Source organism: Chelonoidis abingdonii, chromosome 5, assembly GCF_003597395.2.
Source record: "Chelonoidis abingdonii isolate Lonesome George chromosome 5, CheloAbing_2.0, whole genome shotgun sequence".
Taxonomy (NCBI): Eukaryota; Metazoa; Chordata; order Testudines; family Testudinidae; genus Chelonoidis; species Chelonoidis abingdonii.
Window position 1 is genome coordinate 62,280,959 of NC_133773.1, and position 27,440 is coordinate 62,308,398.

At 36.6% G+C, this 27,440-nt stretch overlaps 1 protein-coding gene across 3 annotated transcripts in view; it reads left to right on the top strand.

The window, feature by feature from the left end:
* TMEM131L (transmembrane 131 like) overlaps positions 1–27,440 on the top strand; it is a 127,855-nt gene that overhangs the window by 67,571 nt on the left and 32,844 nt on the right. For 2 of the 3 annotated variants that reach the window (XM_032793500.2, XM_032793502.2), the window contains exons 8-25: positions 3,644–3,721; positions 5,132–5,285; positions 7,931–7,989; positions 8,345–8,453; positions 9,605–9,710; positions 10,347–10,500; positions 11,362–11,532; positions 12,102–12,171; positions 12,848–12,965; positions 13,663–13,804; positions 15,068–15,177; positions 16,886–16,958; positions 18,628–18,770; positions 19,652–19,794; positions 20,505–20,691; positions 21,558–21,743; positions 24,011–24,160; positions 25,081–25,700. In XM_032793500.2, coding sequence (XP_032649391.1) covers positions 3,644–3,721; positions 5,132–5,285; positions 7,931–7,989; positions 8,345–8,453; positions 9,605–9,710; positions 10,347–10,500; positions 11,362–11,532; positions 12,102–12,171; positions 12,848–12,965; positions 13,663–13,804; positions 15,068–15,177; positions 16,886–16,958; positions 18,628–18,770; positions 19,652–19,794; positions 20,505–20,691; positions 21,558–21,743; positions 24,011–24,160; positions 25,081–25,700 — 2,773 coding nt within the window. The remainder of the gene's footprint in view (positions 1–3,643; positions 3,722–5,131; positions 5,286–7,930; positions 7,990–8,344; positions 8,454–9,604; positions 9,711–10,346; positions 10,501–11,361; positions 11,533–12,101; positions 12,172–12,847; positions 12,966–13,662; positions 13,805–15,067; positions 15,178–16,885; positions 16,959–18,627; positions 18,771–19,651; positions 19,795–20,504; positions 20,692–21,557; positions 21,744–24,010; positions 24,161–25,080; positions 25,701–27,440) is intronic. The other variant, XM_032793501.2, reaches the window with a different exon arrangement.

Here is a 27,440-nt window from a genome sequence, read left to right on the forward strand (position 1 = left end):
AAATAGTCTCTAGTTACATTTTTACAAACTGATGGGAAGCTTAGAATATCCAAAATATACCAGTGTATAATGGCCCTGGTATTAAAGACCAGGGTGATTTTAATATTTGTGTTTGCATGTGTGTGTGTTAGAGCTGAATGGAGAATGGTAATTCTGTTTCATGGAAGATTTCAAGATTTGATTTCTTTTCAATTCAGAAGCAAACCAAAAGTTTCAGAATTCTCCATGGAAGGGAATTACCATTTTCTACCCAGTCCTACTGGAAGTCCTAACTCTGCGGCCCCTCACTTGGCAAGCTGCCCATGAGCCCAGGCTGCTGAAGAGCTGTAAGCCTAAGATCTTGGGAGCCAGGACTCCCAGGGCTTTGCAGGAGCCCATCATGTGTGTTGCTCAGGAGCCAGGCAGGCAGGAGCAAGCAGGAGCAGAATTTTATCAGAATTGAAGCATATCTACAGAACCTTTCAGCTTTGGCAAATCCTGATGAAAAACCATTGAGCTGAAATTGTGTGTGTGTGTGTGTGTATACAATATAAAATATATAGAGAAGCTACTGTAGATTTGTTAATAGGTGAAGGGAATCAAAATAGGTCCATTATTCCTGTCACACAGGGCTCATTCTAGATTTTTTCGTTATGGGTCTTTGCTTTTTCATTTTGCTGCTTATGAGAAGAAGGCGGCACTGTATAATTTCACATTCTGTTATGATTCATATGCCATAGCAGTTTTCTGTGTTATAGGACAAAATACTTACATGATCAAGAAGTGAAGATGAAGGTGGTGAAGCTTTTTTTCATGGAAATGTAGTGTAGTGATTCTAAGATTCCTTATTTTGTCCTCTCTTTTGTGATATATGCATCCTGTCAATTATGTAAGACACCTGGCTTGACAGGCGATGTATATTGTCTGTCATAGCACAGTGAAGAACTCTTTTCTTTTCTGAAGTTGCCTTTGTATATTTAAAAAATCCCTATAGACAGCAGATGAACATAAAATACAGCTGTGTTTTGGAATTTTTCTTTCCTTTCTTTTTTTTAGTAGCTTCACTCTTTTAAAATACCAAATTACAGCATCCAGGGCATTCAAAACAAAACCATTATGATTGGGATTGGTTAACTGGTGCACCAAATTGGCTACTTGACTACTGCGCTCCTAGCAATTGTGGGCAGCAAAAGGAAGGCAGGAAACCCCTGATCTAAGGCATTTAAAATCTAGGCTGGCCAGAGTGCAATTCAGAAATATAGTAATCACCATAAAAGTTGGGGGAATAGAACTCTGTTGATAGGTCATTAGGATCCAAAATCTGGGACAATAATAAATCATCTTGTGAATCCTCCTCTTATTAAGGATAAAATTTTCTCAAAGCATGTAGGGCTTTCATAAGGCTTGCCTCATCACGTAATCCATGATTTAAGGGTTTAAGATAAACTTCATCCTATAAGAAGTTGTTAAATCACATTTGATACATAAGGGGGAGGTGACATGAGAAATGAAACATGACATGAGAAGCCTCCAAAATAGCAGTGAGGGCCAAACTGAGAAGCAAAGGTATACGACTAGGAGACAGAATAGCCTTCACTCCAAGCAGAGAGAGAAGTGGCTCAGACAACGCTATAGAGTCAGAGCATTACATTTAGTTGACCTTTATCAGGAGAAAATCTGAAGAGTCTTACCTGACCAAGCACTTTGAGCAAAGGAAAAGAATGCATGAAGTAGTGGTGTATAGGCTAGTGAAAAAAATATAGTTCTTTCCAGGAAGGTTCAGAAGGGAAATCTATGTTGGATAAGGTTTATCAGACCAATTAGCTGACTTGAAAGTGGTCTGCTCACATATGCCCATTTTCTTGTTGAAACTCCACTGCCAGTAATAGCTGTGGAAGGTTAATTAATGATACACATATTGGATTTAAGAGCTTGATCTACTTGCATAATTTGATTAGGACAAAATAAAAGTGAAATTGGAAAAAGAGGTGAATTGGTTGAGACTACCATTCCTCGACAGTGCTGTGCTAAAAAAGGAGTTCTTTTAAATTGTTTTTTAAATTATGTGATTAATCTTTGGAGGTGTTAGAACTCCCCCTTGTGGGATTCTGCAATATTTGCTATATAAACTGATTTAATACCAAAGAAATCATATTGACTTTTTGTTTTGTTGTGCTCTTACACAATCACACATCATGTTATAAAAAAAGCTTTATGCATGTGGTGAATTTACTGTGTGATAAAACCACCACCACCCCCTTATCTGTAGAAAAAGGCTTCAAAGCATCCCCTCCTGATTGTATTTCTTTCAGAATTTTAAATGCATGTCTCTTCCCTGAGCAAATGTTGGAATGGATTTCCTGTGAAGTATTTATGCAAAGGGTCATGAGAAATAAAAAATATGCATTAGGGTATGGCACCCTTTAACATTGCTTTCACAGTTCTGCCTCTTTCAACTTCAAATTTTTTTATTTTTTTTTTTTTAAAGGAAAAGATTGAGTAGATTACACTGGTTCCTTGCACCTTTGGAGACCTTGATTCAAATTTGAGTGAGGTCACAAATGAAAAATTAACTGTGATCTTAAATTAGTCCCCAAACCATCACGTAATTTGGCATAATTGACAGTCACTGATAAGGAGAAGCACAGAATTATTATGGATCGTTGGTATGACAAACCATGTGTGACAGTATTTCACATAGCTTGCATGCATTGTCTGACTTTAGACAGTGCTACTGCATGAACATTTTATAAGCTTGCAAAATAAACACATTCAGTTTTTTTCTTTCAAATTAATAAAAAGGTGAAGCAACGGAAAATAATTTCTCTGTTTTGTGTTATTTTATTTCTTTGTTTTAGTCTGAGGCCTGAACATCAGGGCTGCATCCAGGAAATCTAACCAGAAATTTAGCCTACCAGCAGTTTTTTTAAAATATGTGATTCAAAGAAAATATACAGGAAAACAAGGAAAGAAGCCTTTATTGTATGTAAAAAAGGCATTATAGGAGAAAATCAAGTAGGAGTTTAAGATTTATAAAGGTCCATCATATGTTGCTGCTGTATAAAATGTTTAATAATAGTTTGACATGAAAGTAGAAGTGGAAATGATACAATTTCTCATTGAGCAGTGATATTGGCTGCCATATTACCCTAAAATAATAGTCAAATTTTAAAAAAAAACATACCACCGTATCTCCTTGCTGATGTTACTGTCAGGGATTACATTTTATTGAAATTGAAAGAATTGACAACATTGCCATTTGTTTTTCGCTATTTTGTTTGTTTGTCTTTTGCTTTTCCTACAGCTAGTACAATGAAAATAACGAAGTGAACTTCACATTCATTTATAGTCAGTTTTCACTGGGAGGTTCTCAGTGATGCAATGTTTGGGTGGCATATATTGAACAAAAACATGTATCTAAAACCAGTGATTTAGATTTATGGATTTCAAAAACAAATGAAACTGTTAGATTTTGTGTAAAAGCTTGGCCTTCAGAAGCCTACATTTTGGAGAAAAAACACTGTATCTTTTGCAATCTCAATAGAAATGTAATGGGAATAGTTTTTATTGGCCTTACAAAATGTAAACTGTGGGCCAAATTTGACTGGATAGAATCTGTTAAATCAAACTCTTTGAACTATTGTCTTAATTTTTACTTTTCTAGGCAGAAACTACGAATGCCAGTCTCTTACAAGTTCATCTTGAATGCAGTTTACACAACAATATGTGCCAACAACTTAAGGTATGAATGTACATTTCATTTTAGGGCTGTCAATTAATTGTAGTTAACGCATGTGATTAACTAAAAAAAAATTAATCGCAATTAATCGCAGTTTTAATCACACTACTAAACAATAAAATACTAATTGAAATGTATTCAGTATTTTGGGTGTTTTTCTACATTGTCAAATATGTTGATTTCAATTACAACACAGAGTGCGAAGTGTACAGTGCTCACTTTATATTATTTTTATTACAAATATTTGCACTGTAAAAATAACAAAAATAGTACTTTTAAGTTCACCTCATAGAAGCACCATAGTTTGAAAGTCCAATTTACAAATGTAGATATTTTTTCTTTGTTACTTAACTGCACTCAAAAACAAAAACCATGTAAAACTTTAGAGCCTACAGGTCCACTCAGTCCTCCTCCTTATTCAGCCAGTTGCTAAGAGAAACAAGTCCGTTTACATTTACAGGGGATAATGCTGCCTGCTTCTTATTTACAGTGTCAGCTGAAAGTGAGAACAGACGTTTGCATGGCACTTTTGTAGCTCGCATTGCAAAGTATTGTCAAGTGATTAAAAAAATTAATCACTATTAGTCACACTGTTAAACAGTAATAGAATACTATTTATATAAATATTTTAGATGTTTTCCACTTCTGTCTTTTGGAATCTCAAGGCTGTGAGAAGTCTGGGATCCAGATTGCTTCTCTTACCTTGTACCTTACCATACTATTTAAGGTCTGCTGGATGCTCTTTCTCTCAGTCCCTGAGCTTGGATACTGTTTGTTGCACATCTGAAGGTTCTCCATCTTTGGAATTCATTCCGCTAGTCTGTTTATAGCACATCTCATTCAGAGTGAAGGATTTTACAAATGAAAATGTTTTACAGTCCCTAAGGCCAGACCTTCCAGTTGAAACTAATGTTACATTGGGATTCTTTTGAGGCTTAACCCTTAGTGTCTGTTTAAGGTTTTTTATTATTTATCACTTGTATCACTATGGCACCTCGGAGTCTAAGTCATGGACCAGGACCCCATTGTACTATGCTTTGATTTTACTTTTTTGTGTAGGTGTGTGTGTGAATGGAGTGTTTGCAGAATATGGCCTGGAGACTGCAGCTTTCTGTTTATCCAGAAAGAGGCGCAGCATTGCCAGGGAAGGCTTCCCCATGCTGCCCCCAGAAAATGCCTATTTGAGTGGAATTTGCTCTCTGTACCTGTGCAGTCCTTTGCCTCTACTGAGAATTCCATCAAAAGTTCTAATTACTGCCCCGGAATTGCTACCTTTGTGATGCACGTAGAACATTTGTCCATTAGAAATTGGCTGAGACCATCAATTCAGTATGTTTTATTCAAATAGGATTATTTTATGAAATTTCTCCTCCTTTTTTCCACCACCTTTCCCCCTCCTTTATGTCACTCCAGAATTGCTGTTTTATGTCTGACAATCCAGTGCTGCTAAAAATGAGCTTAGTACTAAGAATGGAAAACTCCCAACAGGAATTTGTGGATCACAGACAGTACTTACTGGAGAATCTTTTTGTAGTTTATGTAGCAGTGGACAAAACTGAGACCTCAGGTAAGTGCAAGACGTGACTGTTAATTTTAATAGAAATTGTTTCTATATTCACTTCAGAATCTGCTTTCACAAATATATTGATCTCAGTGACATCCTCTTTATTTTGCTGTTTAATGCGAAGGCCACATTAGTGAAGTGAAACTGTTTAACATTTTGTGTTTAATGCAGAATTATTGTGGTGTTTCTTAATGAAAGAGGTAGCAATTCTCTGCCATTATAAACTACATTTGTTACATTCTTTTCTTTTTTCCTTAAGATTTGTCTGTGGAACAGAAACATCCTTTTCTTAGGTGTCTGTTTAAATAGTACAAAATATGTGGTGTTGATGATTGCTTTTGTTTTCACCTTTCAGCAAAAGTGCAATTAATGAAAATTGTAGTATTCTAATTTCTAAGGAATTAGATTAACAGAACTAGGCCTGCAAAGAAATCAGGACTTAAAAAAAGCAGGCTTTGTGGAAGTTACTGTAATAATATAATACAAAGGATCTTCATATCATCATTTTTGGAGGCTAGAATGCCACATGCAAAGTAAACATCTACTTAAATTTTTTGTATCATTCATTTGTTGGGTAAATAGATAATTTTTCTCCAAATCCAAGGGGTGAGATATCTTTGATTTTTAATTATTTATAGTGCACCATCACCTTTATAATTGTTTAGGTTTTTTGGAACATTAGAACAAAAATATAGTTTTCTGCCAGTTGTACTGTCTGGTAGAAGAAAAAATGACTTGTGAAAACAGATAAATGATTCAATTATCACTTTTACCACATTTCAAGTCTGGGTGCAAAACACATTTACCGTTCTTCTAGAGCCTGCTATGTAGTAGGAAGGATTGGTAATTGACTGGAGTGATACTTACATTTGACTGATGGAGCTGATATATCCGCAGTAAATCTATTTTCCCTCACGTCTGAGATAGCAGTGTTTTGTTGCACTGAGTTGTGAAAGCGTATTTATTCTTACACTTGTGGATAAATGTTCACATCTGTTATGTCCATAGGTATGGCTGTAATATCCTTTTTAATGGATTCAGGTGATAGAAGAGCATTTTAAGAAAGCTATACACTTCCTCAATATAATGCAAATCATAAATCCCTATACACTAGGGTAAAGGCCTGTCATAATTCCTTTTATGATTCTGGCAATGGGAAGTTATAGATCTTTTGCCTTGATGATCCTGTGGGCAGCTTTTCAACTTCAGATAATAATGTTTAATTTTCTTTTTGTTGATATGCTTAATTAAGAGAGACTTGGAGTCTGCGTCTCTTCTCACTACACCAATGTGAATCGAGAATAACTCTTTTGAAGTCAGTAAGCTAGATCATGTGTACTGTGGCCTGCAAATTTGGGGAGGAGGCTTTAGAGCACATTTGTGAATCCCTGATCTTGGGATTACTTTGGCCCCTACACTGACTTAGTGCGGTTTTAGCCACACTCCTCTCCAGCAGCCATACTTCGTATTGTTTCATGATCTATTGATTTTGCATTAATTATTTTGATTGCTTAAGAATGCCTAGTTAGCACTTTGAGACTTGGCAGGTTCTTGTCCCAAGATCATGCCCACTATTTATTAAAATTACTGTTCAGTTGGGAACCTCGATGTGCATGGTTACATCATTCACATACAACACTGGAAGAACCTTCTGTTTTTGTAATAGTTTTATTAACACAGTGAGAAAAGTTACAAACACTCCAGCCCAGCAAGGTGGATAGAGATAATTCAGAATATATCTCTGAGCATTCATATACTTACACCGTCCCTTGCAAAAGGACCTGAAGTGTTTGCTATCATCCTCATCATCAGACTTATCATCACCGCCAGTGGTCACCACCCTGAGGTCTCCCAAGAGTTACATCTCCCACACAGGCCAGAATGCAACTTTTATAATGTGTTACACTGTCACTATGCCTAATGCGTATTTTCAGTAGGGGTTTTTCCTCTTTTCCTTATTTGTATTTCCTCACCCTACTAATGATGGGGTGCCTTTCTCCCTTAGGTTACTAGCCTATTTATCTCAAGCTTGTTAATTACCATGGTACTCTTGTGGTCAGACCTCTGCTGATGTACCTAACTTAAAATATCCCAAGCTGGTATAAATTGGCATCTTGTGGTTACCTGTCAGCAGTTGAGTTATTACTGCATTCTGTCTTGTGTCTTTTATAATCTAGGGTTACTCCAAGTTAAGTGCGTATGCGAAGGCTTTTGTACCTTATGCTTTGTTACCTAAGCTATTGTTTTACAGGCCTTGTAATGGTTCTGCCTTAACTTATACCCCTGTCTTACTTGGCAAATACCTATTCCTATGGACTACACTATAACATGGCCTGGAAAAAGGGAGGTAAGGCTGGCTCTGTGGATAAGGCTGTGAGCCAGCTGGGGATTTAGGAGCTGGTGGTAATGCCAGCTTTCCAGCTGATTTTTGCCATCATAATTAGGGCCAAAGATATGATGTGAGAGGAGAGTCAGGCCCAATGTGTGATTAACTTCTGATTTTTACAAGAGACATATTTTTGCATAGAATTATTCTATCTTCTAATTTTCATTTGAATACGTTAGATATTGTTTCTCATATTAATGTCTGACAAAGCAGTGGTACTTTTATCTTTGGTACTTATCTGGATGTTCATTTTTTTGGACAGATGATTCCACAGTAAACATGTATGTATTGCATTCAGGGAACAGCGTTTTACATATACAGGTAATTATGTTCTTAATGCAATCATATTTGGAGGTATTGAATTTAATTAGGATATTAACTAGCTTGACTACTTACTTTTTGCTGTCGCCAAATAGCACACTTCTTTATTTTAAGATGCATTTAACACATTTAAGTTTGTATAATGTCCAACAGAATTTGTAGGTTGTAAGCTACAGCTCAGATAACGATTTTTTATGTGCACGTTAACCTAAATAAAAGCCACAAAACTATTATCACATATGATAAATGACAGTTCCTTCTAAGTTTGTCATGAAGATGAATTAAACAAATACTAAAAATATAATAATAATGGTAATAGTGCTACAGGGATTGGTAATATATCATTTTAATGCAGGACATACAGCGTTTCTCACAAAAAGATACATCATCTGTGCAGTTTGAGCCAATACAACTTCCTTCTTCAACCACAAATTTTACAAAAGTTGCTTCCATTGTTTGTAAAGGTACAGTATGTATATTTTTTGTATGTAATATGATTACATGAGGTACATATTTACCTTATAAGATACTCTGAAAAGGATCAAGACCAACTTGTCTGTACAGCTTTGCTTTCTTAAAACATACTGGGCTAGGGCGAGAGAGAATTCTTTGTACTTATTTTGTTTCTGTTTTATTTCATAATCATTCTGTCACTCTCACACACACATGCTCTCTCTCTCTTCCCCCCTCTGCACCTAGACCATGTCCATGAGAACCTCTGCATAGATCAGACTTCATTGCACCATGACCCCCTTCTGACCACCACAATTACTATACAACTCCAGGAGCGGGAACTGAAGCCTGAGCCCCACCACTCAGGGCTGAAGCCCTCAGGGTTTTACTTTGACCCCGGGTGGTGGGGCTCAGGCTTTGGCTTTGACCCTGGGCTCCAGCAAGTCTAATGCCAGCCCTGGTGACCTCATTAAAACAGGGTCACGACCCACTTTGGGTCCTGACCCAGAGTTTGAGAACTGGTGATCTACTGTATTATTTAGTTTCCCTGACTTGGATCACTGTTGTCATGCAAACTTCGTCACTTACGTACTCAGTAGTGCCCTGCACATTTTTGTTACACTTTCACCCTTCTGATCAGTGCTTCCAAATTCTTTTCTCTGCTTCTTAGTTTTGTTTTGTTTGTCTTTTGTTTTGGGAGTGGTGACAGGGACAACAAAATACATTTTCTCAAAGAATTTACTTCATAATGAGTGTGGGACTCGTCCTTCTAAGAAAGAGAAGGCAAAGACGGTAGAGGAGTAGAGTGAGTTTTTTATTTTCCCAGGCATGCTTTTATTTATTGAGGGTAACAGCTTGGGTCAGTAGCTAAGGTAGCGGACGGCAGTCAGGAGACTTGAGCTCTGCCACTGACTCCCTGTCTGATCTTGGACAATTCAGTTTTATGGTCTGATTTTCTGAAGTGCTGAGCATCCCTTTTAAGTTGATACTAAGCACATCTGAAAATCAGAATATTAACGTTCACGTCCCTTGATTTTACCCTCTGTAAAGTAGAGCTGTTGATACAGACTTTTCTTTGTAAGGATCTTTGAAATCCTTACATGAAAAGCATTATTTTTACAAAGATTTTGTTCAAATATATGTTTACTTTTCATTTATACAGCTGCATCATGTGACAGTGAAAGCCATTATACTAATAATGTGAAGATGCATCCATTAAAAGGCACCACAACACTAAAAGCATGTCTTTCCCATCCTGTGATGGAACGGTAGGTTGATGGTGGGATTATTTTAAACATTCGCTAGAATTGTAAGGAGACTGTAAAATGTGCCCAAATATATGCTGTAGAGTCAAAGCAAGCTAACTTTCTCACTTCATGGTAGTAAGCACAAGTGCCCAGACTGCTGCATATTGTTTCTGTGTCTTTCAACAAAATAAAACCCTGCAGCATTTCATATTTGATACGCACAAACTTCCAAGATTCAGTAAGAAGAAATCTGAACAGTTAAGGTCACGCAGGCCTTATTTAGAATCTGAGATAAATTTACATATCTCTCTTTCCAGCTTTATGGGAACAGTACTCTAATGGAAAACTGGAAATTGAACATTTTTTCTAGTCTTGACTCAGTAGTGTTATCACAGCTACCACATTATAAGAGGGAAAGCACTAGGCAGCATTGTACTCTAAAGTAGTGAGACAGTAATATGACTAGCTATCCATCCCTCTTAGAGTTGCACTTTGTCTTCTGATTTATACTGTATTTTTAATAAAATAAGTTGTTCTTCATCCAGAGTCCTTAAAAACACTCATTTCCCAACAGTGATACTTTTGTCTCTGTCTGTCTGTCTGAATTGCTTTGCGTGTTCAAGGACCCTTGCATTTTTAATCTGTGTTTCTCTACAGGTATTTTGGCGTTGACCCTTCTGCAGCGTTATTTCACATAGAGCCACATCACAATACTTCAGGATTTTGGTCTATATGGTTTACAAACAAATTTGACTTTAGCATTGAACTAAATGATGTCTTTGTAGCCAGAGAAACTAAGAACATTTTAAAGGTAAGTTTTATTTTAGAATCCAATAATGCCTTTTCCTTAATGTAAAAGGGTTCAGTCCTTCAAGATGCTGAGCAGGTTCTTTGAGGAGCTGAGTGTCCTCAATGCATATTGGATTCAGTGGGAGTTAGTGCAAAGTACTGTGTGCCTTTATCAGGGTCCAGAAGGCTGTGGTCCATTATTCAGTGTGGTGATGGTTTTAATATATGTTAGAGTAAATTCTGGCTGCAGTAGCAGTTGTACGTGTGCATTAAAGTACAGAATTTTGCCATCATAGTCAATGTTCTCACAATTGCTGCTTGTGCTATTGGTACGTTAGGAGTGACTCTCTCTTCATAGGCTATACTGGAAATGTTTTGGTGAGTGGTCGAGCTTTGTGTAAAGTTATTTAAGATTTTACAAAAGAGAGGCCTTATTTTTAGAAGTTTAGGTAAAAAAAATTATGTAATTGCTTCATTAGAACAAACAAAACTGATCCGTGCATGTTCAAGTGACAAACTAGGCATTGAATTGGCCATTTGTGCACTCAGATCCCAGATTCATATGTGCAATCACAATAGTTGCAAAGATAAATTAGGTGTGCAAATGCATGTGCCTAGAATTTTTAAAAATCAAATGCAGTTGTATTTAAAAAGGTACTTTACAGTGTCCTGATAAGTTTACCCTCATGACCAATATTTTTTACGTATGTGTGTATAGGAGTTAAGAATTTCATGATAGTAGAAGCAAAACAATTAGGAGAAAATATCACTTTAGTATATAATTAATATCCAAAAGTACACTTAAATGATTCTTACGGTTTTGATTAAAAAACAAACAAACAATTTTTGGCCAATATGATCTGATCTGATTGTTTCCTTCTAGATTCTGAATTTCACTGAACCCTTGACTCTACCTCCAGGCTGTTGGAATGTATTTTCTTTGAAGCTCAGTGTCAAAGACACTGTAATAAATGTATTTTCTAATGTATTTTTGGCTACAAATGTAGGAGTGATGTTTGCGATACCGCTACAGATTTATTCAACTCTGTCCAAGGTACTGTATTCCACTGACTTGTATGTATATTACATACAAAAAAACTATGTTGGCGTTATTTAGCTTGCAAAGCCAAGTGCTCAGAAGTGGGGAAATGACAGATTTACAGTTGCCCATGCCACCGAAATACATCCCCTTGATATGTCCATCCTATGCACTGAATGAAGTAGGGGCCCAATGGAAAAATAGTATATGATCTTGTAATTAAAGATTGTATCATATGTATGCACAAAGGAGCATAATTAAGGTTCTGGGTTTTTTAGATCTTACTGTTTCTAGAGCCTAGTAATCTTCATTAATAGATATTAGACTTTTTGGAATAGTAAATCATAGAATAGGGGATGGGGAGGATCTACTGGGCCATGTTTTTAAAGGGAGCTCAATCCAACCGCTGTTCATGCAGAATCATAAAGCAGTGTATCATCCATCCAAAACAAAGGCTACAACGCTTCAGACTTACTATTCTTAAATAAATTTGATTGAAGTTTGTAATGTTCATTGGTTAAATGTATCTAGATTTATTTTATTTATAGTGTTGCTTTGTCAGATATTCAAGCATTGTTTTTCAGCAGGGGGATCTTCACTTTGAAGCCATAGCACATTGTGATATACACTGTTACTTGGGAAAGTCTGATACAGGTAGGTTTATTTTATTTTTAGCCTCTATTAGCAGTTTGGTACTGTAAAAAAAACTATCTAGAAAAATTTTTGTATTTATTGCTGGATTTGTAGTGCAAATATATATGTGATTAGTACGAGTAAGTTTTACATCATTTAAGAATATCCTGATTTCTTAAATTGTTGCTCCTCTGCATGGATTTTAGTAACTTGTAGCAAACACAATATTCCAGATTTTTAATTCCTGCTCACAGAACTCAAAAATGTTTGAATGAGTTCTAACTTTCAAAATATATTTTTGACTTTAATGGAATTTGTTTGTTCAAGAAAATTATCACCAATTGGAAAAGGGGAGCTAAAATGGAAATGATTATTCGCAACTAGCGGGTGCTATAACATAATTTTGCACCATTTTAGAGATATTGAACTATGATATGTATATCCCATTAACATCCGTTAAGAGTTCTGCTTAAAAATCTGTGATGAAATATAGCCCTTAAATTCCAAATGTAAGATACAGCAAAAAAAAAAAGTCCTACTTGAACAATTAGTTGTACACATTCCAATTTACACACGCATGTACCTATTTTTTTTTTTAAATAACTTTGTTGATACCAGTTCTTCAAGTTATGGGACAGAGTGATAAAGGTAGTAAATGTTGTTTTAGTAAAATATGGGAAATCTGTTATCATTTTAGCAAATCTGTTTTGGAAAGGGAGTTTGTCTCTGGACCAGTCTACGTGGAATGTGGATTTTGAACTTGCAAGTGAGCTTTATGAAAGATGGCAGAAAATAAAACATGGGGAAGCCTGCAGGTTTGTACAAAGACTATTCATGTAGTAAACTTTAAATTGTGTTATAAGAAACACGTCTTGCTGTGCTATACTAGTATACTTGAAAATAAGAGCAAAAACTTTCACACTCTGGTGCCTTAAAGTTAGTCTTCTCATTAGGTGTCCTAAGATTCAGAGCAGCTGAGCACCTCATCTCCCATTTAACTCAGTGTCAATGATTGTTTTAAATACCTGAACATTGAGTGTACATAATATTTTGATTGTAGTAACTTCACCACTTCTACTTCACTCTGAAAGAAAACAAAGCGTGTTACACAGGATCAAATATGGAAGCTGCACAAATCTTCTCTGTCAACAGGTTGCACAGTAGTCTTTTCAGGGTCCTTTACCTAGTGGATGCGACACATTGGGGACATGGGGAAGGGAGAAGTGTGTGTCTGTGCATGAGCATTGACATCAGCCCCTTTCCAGCACAAGAAAATGGGGCTGTATGAACAGGGAGTCGTTATGTTACAGCTATGAAAGCAGAGGTGTAAGGGACAAATGGATGGTTAATGCAGAGTCGCAGTCCTATGGGCATTATTTTGTTAAAGACCTTTTTTCCCCCCAAGAAGAGGTTCTCTGCCATAATGAAGTGCTCCTGGAAAATTGATGTCAAGAGACTAAAATCAATTTCTTTTGGTTTTAACAAAGCTTTCTGTTTTCACCAATTAAACAGGAGGAATTTTTTGGGAATGACTCGCATTGCTCACCAAAAGAAGGCTGAAGAGGAGGAGTCATTTGCTTTCTTTTTGCCACGTTTGATTACAGAGCCTGGCCTGACGCTAAACTTCAGTGCAACTGCACTTAAGAATAGTATGGTAATGATAACTATTTTCAAGCTTTATCAAAGTTTATATATTTTTAGCTAGATTAAATTATGAAGATTCCAGTTCAACAGTACTAAGACACAATGTTTTTATATTGTTTTCAAACTGGTTTTTAAAAAGGTTTTTGGAAAACTCCATACCAGTACATCTCAAGACACCAGTTTCTTATACTTGATTGGCTCCAGTTTAAATTGTTGAAATATCTAGTTTAATACATTAAGATAAATTGAGGATTTAGCAATATACTGTAGATCTCACCTTCTGAAATGTTTATTAAAGCATTCATCAGCTAGAGTGGAGTAGCTTATTATAAAACTAATGAATAACATGCAACAGTATGTTTGGATGTGCTGTGATCAGGGCCAGATCTAGGGGCTGGCAAACAGGGCAGTCACCCTGGACACCAGCTTTCAGGGAACACTGAACTGCTGTCCCACCTTTTCCCTCCCCCCCTTCCCTCCTGATTAGCTGTTTGTTTTGTTTTACTTGACCCTCGGGGGCCGGAAAATATTTTCTGTGCTGGCCAGCAAAACATCTAGGGCTGCTCCCGGCTGTGGTGATCTTTACTATTAGTGATGTTTATAATTCCACATTAATCTTTATCACACCATGCATACATCTTTTTAGAGTGAATATTGTGCTTGTGAAATGTCCCAGATTGGGACTATCAGATGACGTATGTCTTCTTGGAACAGGACTGTCCCCAGCAACTCAGTTGTCGTTGGGCAACTTTTGGTCACTACTAACCTGGCCTTCCTTAGAACCTGGCATATGGAGATGAAAGGCTTCATATGCAAATATTATTTATTATCTTAATATTCAATGTATGTATGTTAAATTATTAAGCAATAGCATGAGCCAGCTAGTCCCCCATCATTCATATTTCTAAGTGAGGAAGAATAATGTATTACACACTTTACCTGTTTCTTGGGGTAAACTTTATTCCTGTCTACCAGTGTGATCTGATAATAAATCGAAATAAAAAGGATCTATCTTGAAAAGAGAGCCTCTCTTTTTGCATGTGTAGTTCTTCAGGCACTATCATTTGCTTTTGCATATAGAAACATTGTACACGCTTGCCCGGCTTTTGCGTGTCGTTTTGTTCATGTAAAATTCTAATGTGCAAAAAGAGAAGTCAGGTTGAGCCTCCTTTGAAAATGAGGCCAGTATTACCAATGCAGAATTATTTTATCTTGTTTTAGAATTCTAGCACACAAGTATGTAGTTCTAACTTTTTTCCCCCAAACTGTTTAGGTAAAATATTTTGTGCTAAGAAACCCCTCATCTTTCCCAGTTACGCTACAACTTCTGCCTCTGTCTTACTATCCTGATCCGCAAGCATCACTGAGTCTGCTGAACAAATGGTAATGAATATAACATTATCTCAGAATACTGATATTCCTTATTAGTGATCTGTTTCTATCCCTTAGCATTGTTACTCAGCACTTGTTTTAACATTTTAAAAAAATCATAAGTTACCTGGAGGTATGGTTCCCCATAGTCTTAAATCCCATTTTTGATGGTTTATAATCATCATGTTTAATCGACCTTGGTTGTATGTTATATGACTGTCTTTGTGGATATAGCTATTATATGATAAACCCTAAGGCATGGATTCAACAAGTACATGCCTGTCAGAGGCTGAGGTGGTCTTTACTGGGGGTTGGGACATAGCCTTCACCTGGGGAGGTAACGCTATGCATCAACGGTTCTGTGATGGGGGCATGTGACTCAGAATTAGGCCTTCTGGGAGAAATAAAGGCAGCCTGAATTCAGTGAGGGACCGTTTAGGGGCACTCAAAGGAGTAGGAGGATTATGGGAACTGCTCTACACAGACAGACTCTCTACTTTAGTTTACACTTCAAAGGGTTTACTACTATAGCTGCATTGGCAAAGCCCGCAAATGAAGATGCTGCCTATATCACCAAAATGAGTTCTTTTCTCAGGATAGTTAAACCAATTCCCTGAATGACATGAGAGTTCTTTGACTGGTATAAGCTGTGTGGAGGGACGGGGAAGAGATGGGAGAAAGGGACCAACTTTAAGTCAGTTTGGCTACTCACTCTCATTCTTATAATCATTAGGATTAATCACATGCTTAAAGTTGGTCACTTATTTAAGTACCTTGCTGAGTCAAGGCCCAGATCTTTATTTAATTGCTTCCTCAACACCATAATTCTTTTGAATGTACTCAAACCAATAACTATATTTGTGTGAATCCTAGAAAAGAATGTCCGCAAATATTCATTCCAATTTTTTAACAAATGTTCTTTGCATTTGCATCCTTTTGTATTTACTTTCTACAAATTTTCTAGCAAGTGTTGGAAGTAATGTTCACTGAAGTGATTTCATTTAAGCAAATATTGCAGAATTGCATTAAAAGTGAGCTTTGAATTCATATTTACGAATATTCAACACGAGATGCTTACATCTAGGAGCAGTGTTTACCCTCATCAAACAAAAATTTGTTTGGTATGTCCTTTCCAAACAGCCTGAGTAACAAATATCAAATATTTGCAACTGAATTGTTCACAGACAGGTCAAAAATTGGTTGCAAATTTTTTTTGCAAATTAAAAATAAGTTAGAGAAAACCACAGTCTATTCCTGGGCAATTCATGAACGGAAAGAGGGACAACATTTATTGAATAAATTATTCATTCTGAATTTTTCACTGATCTCTGATATGAAATGTTTCCTAAAGATTATATGGGTGGCCAAGGATGTTCTGCTTTTTGTTTACATCTTACTTAGGAATTTCAGTTGTTGATTCTTGTATAATCTTTGATTATGATATTTCACTTGGGGAGAGAAAAATCTGACCTTGCCCAAACATCACCTTGTTTTCTGAGTGAGCAGCACATTCATGAAACTTAAGTTGTAATGCAGTCCATTAATATGCAGATCTTTGTTTCCATAATATTCCACATCTGCCAAAATGCAATAGTAGAAGTATTCTTGCACTAAGAATAAGTGCCGGCTGTAACAATACTGTAGTTTCTCCAAAAACGTGTGCAATGATGTTTTGACAAACTGGGTTTAAATACTTAAATTCTTGTCTTGATTTATTTAGGTTTGGCACAAATGTGCAGGCTATTAATTTCACAACCACTGAATTTAGGCTCATGGAGGAGTATGCACACAGGGTAAGATGTCTAAGTTTGACAGAAAAAAATATCTGACAAATTAGAAAAATAAACATATATTCCTAGCTGCATTATATTTAAATTTGCTTCTGAGTGCTGTTTATAGTCATTCAGTCATAAGTTCTTTTGTCTTGCATTCGATCATATACTAAACTTGTGTTTATCTTTAATGTTGATCATGTACTTGTGGGGTTCTGCCCTGTAGAGCTGGCTGATAATTTTATAATAGAAGAAAATTGAATTGGTGTAGTAATTGGAACAGGGGACTAGAAATCTGTATTTCTGATTCCCTATCTCAGGCCCCCAGCTTGCTGAGAGACCTTGGAGAAATCATTTAACTTCTCTGCCTTAGTTTCCATTTGTACTTAGGAGTTGATTTTCCCCATATACTTCAGAAGTAACTTTTGAAAGGGTGGAGGGAGCATTTCTCGGATCCTAGTCATTGAAAAAGAGAACATAGCTGTAAAACAGTGCATTTATTATTAAAACTCCAGATAGAGTTGTAGCATGAAATCCTGGCCACACTGAAGTCAATGGCAAAAATCATATTGACTTCAATATGGCCAGGATTTCACCTAGAGATGTTAAAGCCAGAAGTATGACCTATGGCCTGACACAGGCCAGATAATTTCACCCAGCAAAACTCTATATAAACTAGGGAGCAGATTTTAATTTGACCTTTCCCAGTCATTAATTATGTACACACAAAGTTTGAATGTGTCATAATGTGCCTAATTACTGTGTTTATGTAACCAGTTATTAGAATCACACCTGGGTACGTGCACACAGTTGCATGTATAGAATTATAGGCTATGTTTGAAAATGTGCCCCATTTGTTTTTCTTCTCATAAATGTTAGCTGTTAATTGTGTGTCTTGTAGTTTGTAATTTAGGTTTGTAAAATATTACAAATCATAAAAACACTTTGAACCAAAAAAAAAGAAAATTGGCCAGGTGCGATCTTTAACCCAGAAGCCATTTCCTTACTATTGTTTCTGTATCTTTTAGTTCTGTAGGTGGCTAAATGTTCTCTTTGTCAGAGGAGAGGCCCGATTCTGGCATAGAAAGCTTTTAGGATGTGTTTTGTTCTGTTTTTGTTTAAATAGTGAAAAAGAATAAATGATCCTACCAATAAAACCCCCAAACTTGATAATATTTCCAGCCTTACTGCGGTGGTGGTGGTGGTGGTGTTACAATGTTAAGGAGTTCTCTGTGGTGTGTTTACAGTGGCTCAAATAATTGTACTAATTGCCAACAGTCAATTAAATCCAGTTCTAAAATCCAGTGCTGTGTGCATAATGGTTGCCACATTTTCCTATATAGTCAGAGCACACTACCACGCTTCCTGCTTTGTAAAGTAGTTCGGGGATTCCTTTAATATGAAAGCCACTTCATAAAAATAAATACTTTTCCATATTAGCAAGTAAAATCTGATTTAAAAGAATAAAGTAATACATTCCTCATAATAAAAGAAATGCTGTCATGTGAACTTTTGATCAAATAAACAGCTTTATATGATGGGATTTATGCTGTCAAATGGCAGTAATTGCACCTTACCCAGAGATTTTTTACACAGTGCTGAGCAGCGATGTAATGTCTGCTTTATTGGGATGGGGTTTTTTTTAAATGTGTTATGCCAAATAAATAAATAAATGCATGTTTGTTTTCAGGAGGCACATCAGGAGGACCTTACTAACATGAAATCCAGTTCTGAGGTGCTTCAGTTACATTTACAACCATTGGAAACCCGAAGGATTGGTGTAGTTTTTACACCAGTTGACTACAGAAGAGTAGCATCCCTTATATTAATCAGGTAGGCCAGCTTCTGAATTTAACCTAGCTTTTGTAAGCAATAAATAAACAGCTTCAAGAAAATAATTTTGCCAAATACTGCAGCAGAGACAAATACACCACATTTCCATTTTATATACCTCCATTTCACTTAAAAATATTTTCAAAATCTGATCTACACTTTGCATCTGTGTCTCGTGGAAGTGGACACTGTAATAAATAGAGTTCTAACTGAAGTGATTTTTTGTACATAAGCATATTCAAACACACAAAAACATATAGTTCCAGTGGTTGACATTGCAGAATAATACCTTCCATTTCCCATCAGTTTTGTTCTGAAGAAGAGGTTTATTAATTTGGTTCTTATCACTAAGACATGATTTTCATCTAACTCCTTGATGTTAGCAGTGTGATCAATTAGACTACATTGGCTCTTAAGGGACCAAATCCAGGGACCCAGAGCCCAGCCTGAATAGCAGACCGTGTACTAGAATCTCTACAGGAAGAGAGTGCTGGTAAGGGAGGAATTTTTCCCACCCCTCTCACCAGCTGAGACAGCTGCTATCCAGTGGCAGACCCTCTGGCTCCCAGCTGCTCTGTGCGCACTATCTTGGAGACAGTCTCCATGGAATTTGGCTCTGCACTGCACAGGGGGTGAAAATCATCTCTGCTCAGAAAGCCTAAGTGGGACTTCAGTGGTGTATAGGCCTTGTGCTGACCTGCTGTATGGGCATGAATTTGATCCACAGTGTGCACACTGATTCTGCTGCTGTGTGACCTCTGCAGCTGCTGAGGTGGGAACTGTGATGGACTGGCACCAAGATTATGATAGAAGTGGGATGGTTTTGCTGAGTTATCTTTTCTGTACCAAGAGCTCATTGCATGGTTTTCCTGTTATGACAGAAATAACTTGACTGTTCTGGATGTGGTCAATGTAGAAGGCTTTGGAGCCAGAGAATTATTAAAAGTAGGTGGAAGACTGCCAGGTGCAGGAGGGTCACTTAGATTTAAGGTGCCAGAAGCTACACTCATGGACTGCAGACGACGTGAGTAACAAAATCAGGTGTCTGATCCTGTAGCAATGCATTACTGTGCTCCATATAGTTTGTGACTGTAGTGATGCTGATGTTATACAGGAATAGCATAAAGGGGAAAAATCATGACCTGGATCAGCTGTGATGGCTGAAATGGATTATGTAAATTACATGTATAGACATCAACAAAAAACCCCAAATGGTCAGGAAATCATCTTTAAAAAGCATTTCCATCAAGCTTGCCCCCTACTACCTTCCTGTAATTCAGAAATCACCTCCATATATAGTAGTGCAGACAGTAGACGTAATGATAAAGAACACTTCATGTGTTGAGTAAAAAGCATTTTGGATAATATTTTGGTATTAGTAAAAAGAATGTGCAGCAGCGTAGAAATTAATTTGTTTTTTGTTATTTTTTTTTCCTATTATTAATACTTCTACAGCATTTAATGAAATCGAATTTGTCAAAGTAAAGAAATTTGTCAAAGCCCAGTAGTAAAACAGATGCAGGTTCTGTTTTGTCATGACACAAGGCTGATGATCTTACAAATTCTGTAGTGGGTTACTGCAAAATGCAATTTATCAAATGAAAAATCTAACTCTCACTTTTGGAACTTTTTAAAAAAAATGTTAACTATAAGCAGTAATTTCTAAAATAATATTGAAAGTAAAATTACACTCTGTGCTGCGTAGTTACTAAATGCTAATTTTCTTTCCTTTAGAACTGAAAGACAGCAAGCAAATTTTATCTATCACAAAAAATTTCAAAGTGGAGAATATTGGGCCTCTTCCTATAACTGTATCATCTATGAAGATTAATGGGTACAGTTGCCAAGGATATGGGTTTGAAGTGTTAGACTGTCAGGAATTTTTCCTGGCTCAGAACTCTTCGCGAGAGCTCAGCATTGTGTAAGCATTGATTGTTAACTGAGAAATTAGTTTATCTTAAGCGTGAATTTGAAATTGCAGAAGAACCTCACCTCATTAGTCCACAGAAGCTGTCTGTTTTGAATGAACAGATAAAGCTCTCCTCTTTTCCGTGACTGTTACATTAAAAGCAAGTGCTATAGTGAAGTCTCATATTAGTAAAATTAGATTATTTTTACAAAGCATACTATGGTATTTTTTATTACTACATTATGAAGTATTAATAAATTAAAGTTGAATGGTTGAACAGGACAAATGAGCAACTTATAGTTGCTTTTTTTTTCATTGTTTTATCATTTGTTCGCTGATTTTCTATGCGTATCACAGTCATTAGTACCAGTTAGTCAGGTGCTTCTACCAATACGTATTTTAAGTATTGTTTCTGATGTCCATGCAAGTGTAACTCAAGATTTTAAACACAAGGAAAAAGGGGTATGATTGTAATGCAGTGATTGTGCTTGTACATACAGCAAATACAGTGCACTCTCAACTGTTTGAAAAGGTCTGTACGTTTTAGCACTGTAGCATTTAGTATTTGTTGATTATCCATTTTCCTTTTCCAGGAGGAAACATCAAAATGAAATAATACCTTATATTACATATCACATAGAGAATGCCAACACAATTACAGTTGTAAAGCAGGCAGGCAAGTGCTTCTCTTAGGTAGATGTTAACATCACTACATAAACTGGTCAGCAGGGGGCAGTCTTTAAGCAAGTAGCTGTCATTGCTTAGAAAATTAGAAGCTGTTTATGATCACTGTTTAGTATTTTTAAATCAATGACATCTTAATAAAACTAAATCTTACTATAGAAAAATAACACTGGCCTCATTTATTTTGCTGACAGGTTTACACCTGATTTTACTTCTTCGTGGGTAATCCGTGAGCTTACTCTGGTGACTGCTGCTGATGTAGAGTTCCACTTCACACTCAACGTAACCCTTCCTCACCATTTGTTGCCCTTGTGTGCAGATGTAGTGCCAGGACCTATCTGGGAAGAGTCTTTCTGGAGGCTCACAGTTCTCTTTGTTAGGTAATGTACTTGCTTCTTGCACCATGCACGCCTCACCCAAATTCAAAAGAAAATAAAATCAATCTATCAAAGATTTATAGTTGCTTTTGGTTCTTTGAGTTACATTTCAGCAGCTGCCACCTTTATATAAAATGTCAGTTTTAGAGAAATGCGTAATGTCATGGTGTATAATTAGGGTCTGATCCTTCAAAGACCTAGGTACTGAACATAGAGGATGTTCAGACTTTGCAGGATTGGATTTGTAATAAGTTTAACCTGTTTGTTGGGCAATGAGCATGTTTTCTCCTGCCTGGAAAGTGCCATGCACACCTATGGCAGTGTTTTATTAGATAACTATAGATGGTTAGCATGGATGCAAATAAAAAGTTTTTTAAGCTATTAGTAAAGTCATACATTTTATGGACAGATTCTCTGTAGCATCCAAATGTTCTAACTTCTGCCAGGTGAATATGAGCCCTATGGGCCCATATGTCACCTGGGGATACTTAAGAGCAGAGTAAGCATTAGCCATTTCCCCTTCCTGCTTTGTTTATGCCCCAGGCGTAGGTGCTGGAACTAGGGATGCGGAGAGGGTGCTGCTGCACTCCCTGGTTTGAAGTGGTTTCCATCATATTCAGGGTTTATAGTTTGGTTCAATGGCTCTTACCACCTCTACTATACAAATTCTTCCAGCACCCCTGGCCCCAGGAGTGACTTTATCCCACTGAGCACTCCTCCGTGCCATGGAAATCCTCAGCAGTAGATGTGGGTGGTTTCTGTCAGTATCTGAGCAGCCCAAAAGGAACTGAATGGACATATAATCTACCCTAAGCATTTCTGGTAGGTTTACATCGTTTTAGTGACATTGCTTAAAACAAATAAAGAGGCCCTCTTTTTATTAACATGCTCTTGTTTAATGTGGTTTTTTGTTAAGAAATTCTGTTGAAGAGGCTGTGGTGGAAAGGTGTCTCAGCATATGTAAATTAGTTAATTTTGTGTCTCAGATTCTCAGTGGGTGTAAAGCGGCCTACCTCTGAAGTGAGTAGACCTATGTCAGTTTACAACAGATGAGGTTCTGGGTCTGTAATGTGTTTGTGTGTGTGTTCACATACACACGCTATTCTACCTTTTATATTATATAATATAACTGAGAAACTATTCTCAGTGTAGGTGATTTCTGGGGCCATTTTCATACACATCTTTAAATCCTAATAGTTTCACTCCTTCTTTTCAGAATTGATAGGATGTGAATGTAAATGTCATGTTAAGACTATAACATGTCAGTGCATGCTTATTCTGTGGCCTGGAAATCCAAAATACTTCTGTTTGCACTGTATACAAACTAAAAGTATTTCAATGAAAAAGCCTGATTACTAGATGCTGCAAGAACATAGGAATAGAGCCATTTTCCATTAGTTTACATATTTTGCTTTCTGATGATAGTATATAGACTACTTCTGGAGGAAGCAAAAAATTACCCATAATTCACCCTTGCTATAATATACCATACAGAAAAAATCCTTTATGACTTCAAACATTGACCCCCAAAGAATGAAGGTTGATGTTTCTAGTAAATTTGATGTTAGCGTCCTTTCTAGAAAGGCATGAGAGTAGGTTTTTGTTCATTTGTTTGTTTTTAAAAAAGAGGGTTCCCCCCCCCCGCCCTCCTGGGGCCTCCAGTGCAGTTTGTCTCATTGGTGTTTATAGTTTAGCTTGTTAGCTGCTTGGGGGAATGACTGTGTTTATATTTGTATATTGTGTAGCAGTGAGTGCATTATTAGTGCTTGAGAAATAATAACATCACAGAATCATAGAAGTTTGTGTAAGAGGGGATCTAAGAGATCATCCAGTCTGTCTTCCTGAAAATACATGTACATATCCTATACATGTGAAGTATATGGTTTATTACAATATGCCCTATTCATCTTGCATTGTTATGAGATCTCTGCAATAGCTAAGCAAAATGAAATATGTCTGTCCTCAGTTTAGCTTCAATCTTCAAATTATCTTGTTTTTTAGGTTTGATTTTTGTTTTTGTTGTAAAACTAATAGTTCAGTTGTTTTACCAGAAAATAATCATAGCTTCCAGGAACATAAAAATAAAACACTAATAATTTTTACTTCTAGAAACTTTTTGTTTGTACCATACCCCATTCAATGTTAGGTATCTTTGTGTTTGGAATTTACCAACATATAGTCTGAAAAACAGTTCTTGCTATGGAATTGGTCTGTTTTGTTCATTTGTCTAGAGACATGCATGTAGTGAAACCTGTTGTTTTCTTTTGCAGTTTGTCCCTATTGGGTGTGATTCTAATAGCCTTCCAACAAGCACAGTACATTTTAGCAGAATTCATGAAATCAAGACAGAGACCAAATCACTGTTCTTCATCACAGCAAAACAGCAACCCTGTGGATATAATCAGCTCTGATTCCTACAAGTAAAAATTCTTCTTCTTCTGAAGTGCTGTCATTTGCACTCTGTTTAACATAGAATAGCCTATTCTAAATCTTTGTACTATGATATTACTGTGAACTCCCTTAGAAAGATACTGTTCCAAGAAACTTCTTTGTTTCAGTGAGTTTTCAGCATTCTGACATAATCAGGTGCACTCTGGTGTTTTAATCTGTACAGATGACAGATGAACAAAACTGAGAATAACTAATCTTGTGTTTGTTAGTAATACCTAGATAATGAAATGTAAGGTGGGTAATGTAAACACACTACATAGCTCCTGTGGTCCTGTTACTACTATGTGATGGGAATTACATGTAGATATTTAACAGTCACAGAAGTTAGAAATGGAAAGCACTTGTAGGCCATCAAATCTTAATCTCTGAACCTAGGTCCTAGTTCAGTCAAGCATTTGAGCATGTATTGGAGTTGGTCAAAGCACTTAAACTCATGCTTAAATCACAGTGAAATTGTAACATTGAATTAAATATCAGGGTGCCCAGAGCCTTTGTGTAGGGATCATTGCTATTATTGAAATCTAGATGTAATTAAAAATGCAACTCCCTGTGCGACCAAACAAGATGCACATACCTCGGGCTTGGAAACACATTTGTGGGTGCCTTTGAAGACAGTAGGAGTCATGTATGCAACTTGGATGAGAATTTAACCCATAGCCATTAAGTGAATCTTTCCACTGTAAGCACTCACTTCTGTTAGGACAGAAGATAGCTTCAGGTAAATTGTCCCTTCCTGAGTTTTATACCGAAAGAAGGTAGAAATCCAGTTCTTATGTTTCATTAATATTTCTCTTTGCCTCTCACTAAATACTTTTTTAAAAGATATAATTTAATGATGGCTTTACATATATTTAAAAAACACCTTAAAAATTCTTTATTTCATATCCAGGGGCAGCTGCAAGACGTTTATCGATTCCTGTAGCACCTCTGATAAAGGCAAAGGAAAAGGCTTCCTTTCTGTAGGCACTCCATCCAGCCGAAGCCAGAATGCTGCAAAGAGAAGTCCAGCAACCTATAGCCACTCTCAGAAGAAACATAAATGTTCTGTTTACTACAGTAAACAAAAAACAAACACAGTAACTGGCAGTGCCATTACAACTACTGATGAAAAGCAGAATCACACTGTAGAGAACCAAATCTCAGCACCAAAAGAGGACATTTGCACTGATATTGTTAGTCAGAACTGGCTACACCTAAAATATGCAAATAGCATAAATGTAAACATGCAGAAGAATTTAACTCTTCCAGGAAACTTTCTGGATAAAGAAGAAAGTGCACTAAAAAATACAGTTCTCATAAAAAGTACTTCTTCAGAGTGTGATTTGAAGGAGGATCTTCAAGCATGTATGTTTCCTAAGGAAACTAACCTTAAAACTTTAGAAAATATAACTGAGCTCAAAGAACAGGAGTTCTGTCCTCTGAAGACATCTAAGAAGCTACCCGAAAGTCACTTGTCAAATTCATCTCAACAACAGCCAGAATTGCAAGATCTTTCCAGGAAAAATAATGGTAATCTTTCCATTTATATAATTCATTTTGAAATTATTGGACTTGGGTGAAAATCTTGGCCCCACTGAAGTCAATGGCAAAACATTCCTTCACTTCAATGGGGATAGGATTTCACCCTGTGTGTGAGGATATTTTACTCATGCCTCTTGATTTTGATATGTTTATGCAGATTTGCAAGAAAGAGGATCTGGCCAGAAAAATTCCTTTGTGTTGTAAATCAAAATTGCGGCTAAGATGCAACTTCAAGGATATTTCTGAAAGTTTGAAACTGAAAGCAAGTTTCATATAATATGGATATGATAAAGTTTTAAGACTTCACAGTTGCTTCAGTGCATAAATTCACACCATAATATTTATAAAGGTTAAAACAAAGTTTAAGAGACAAACATATTTTCATCATAGATATGATTAAAATACAATCTGTCCTTGGTCAGATACTCAAATTATTTAAATCTTTTAACTTTTTTTTTTTTTTTTTTTTAAACTGTGGGACGGGTAGCTGTACCTGTTTACTATTTAGGCCCACTGAAAATCTGGGGTCTGATTGCTGACTTGATAGTGATCCCACTGACTTCATTTGAAGTTGTGCTTAGCACTTCTGAAAGTTAGGCATCTGGCTTTTGTAATAATATTGTAACCTAAAAGGGCCAGAAGCTGCCACCAGGGTATTTGGAAGTTCTCACATTATTAGGAATTTTCAAGTTGCCATTTCTATCAGAGACTCGAGATGTTTAGCTCATGACTTTAAATTGAGAGACTAGCCTTGGGGAAGAGGCACAAGAACACTTAAAATGTTGGTTAGGAAGTCAAAGGAATATTTCTTGTGAACTGTTTTCACTGAGAATGTGGCAAAAGCAAATCCATTGATTGAATCCCAAATATTCAGTTGATAAGTCCGTTTTTGTTGGATTGAGAATACGGAGATCTGGGTTCTGTTCCTGGCTCTGCCACAGACTAACTATTTGACCCTGAGACAGTCAGTTATCCTGTGTATTCCCTCATCTGTTAAATGGATTTACAGTACTACTATTTACTCATTTCAGGCATGTTGACAAACTAATTAATATTTATAAAGTGCTTTGAAATCCTTCAGATGCTCTAGAAGTACAGTGTTGTTGTTAACCTACTTTATATTTTCAAAGCTGCTAAATAAAATTTAAAAACATTGATTACACTTTTAAACAATATTTTGTTACAGTTCAGAGAGATCATGCATTATAGCTAAACCAAGCTGCTTCCTACTGTAAATGGCATTGCATTCTTAACAAAAGTAAATGATTATTTATAGAGTCATTTTTAGTATCACAAAATAGAGAGTCACAGAAAAGTAGGGCTGGAAGGGACCTCAAGAGATCATCTTGTCCAGCTCCATGCATTGGGGCAGGACCAAATATACCAGACCATCACTGACAGATGTTTGTCTAACCTGTTCTTAAAATCCTCCAGTGATGGGGTTTCCATCCACAGTCTTCCTTGGAAGCTTAACTATTCTGATAATTTGAAAGTTTTTCCTAATATCTAACCCCAGTCTCCCTTGCTGCCTTGTCCTATCTTCACTGGACATAGAGAACAATTGATAAGTCCTCTTTATAACAGTTCTTAAGTTATCTGATGATTTGATATCAAGTTCCCACTGTGATACAGCATGGCCAGAGGGCAGCATAAGAGTGTTAGCAGGGGGCCTTATTCCCTGCCAAGGGAGGAAGGTTTGCTTTAGATTAACTAGAACAGCTGTGGCCA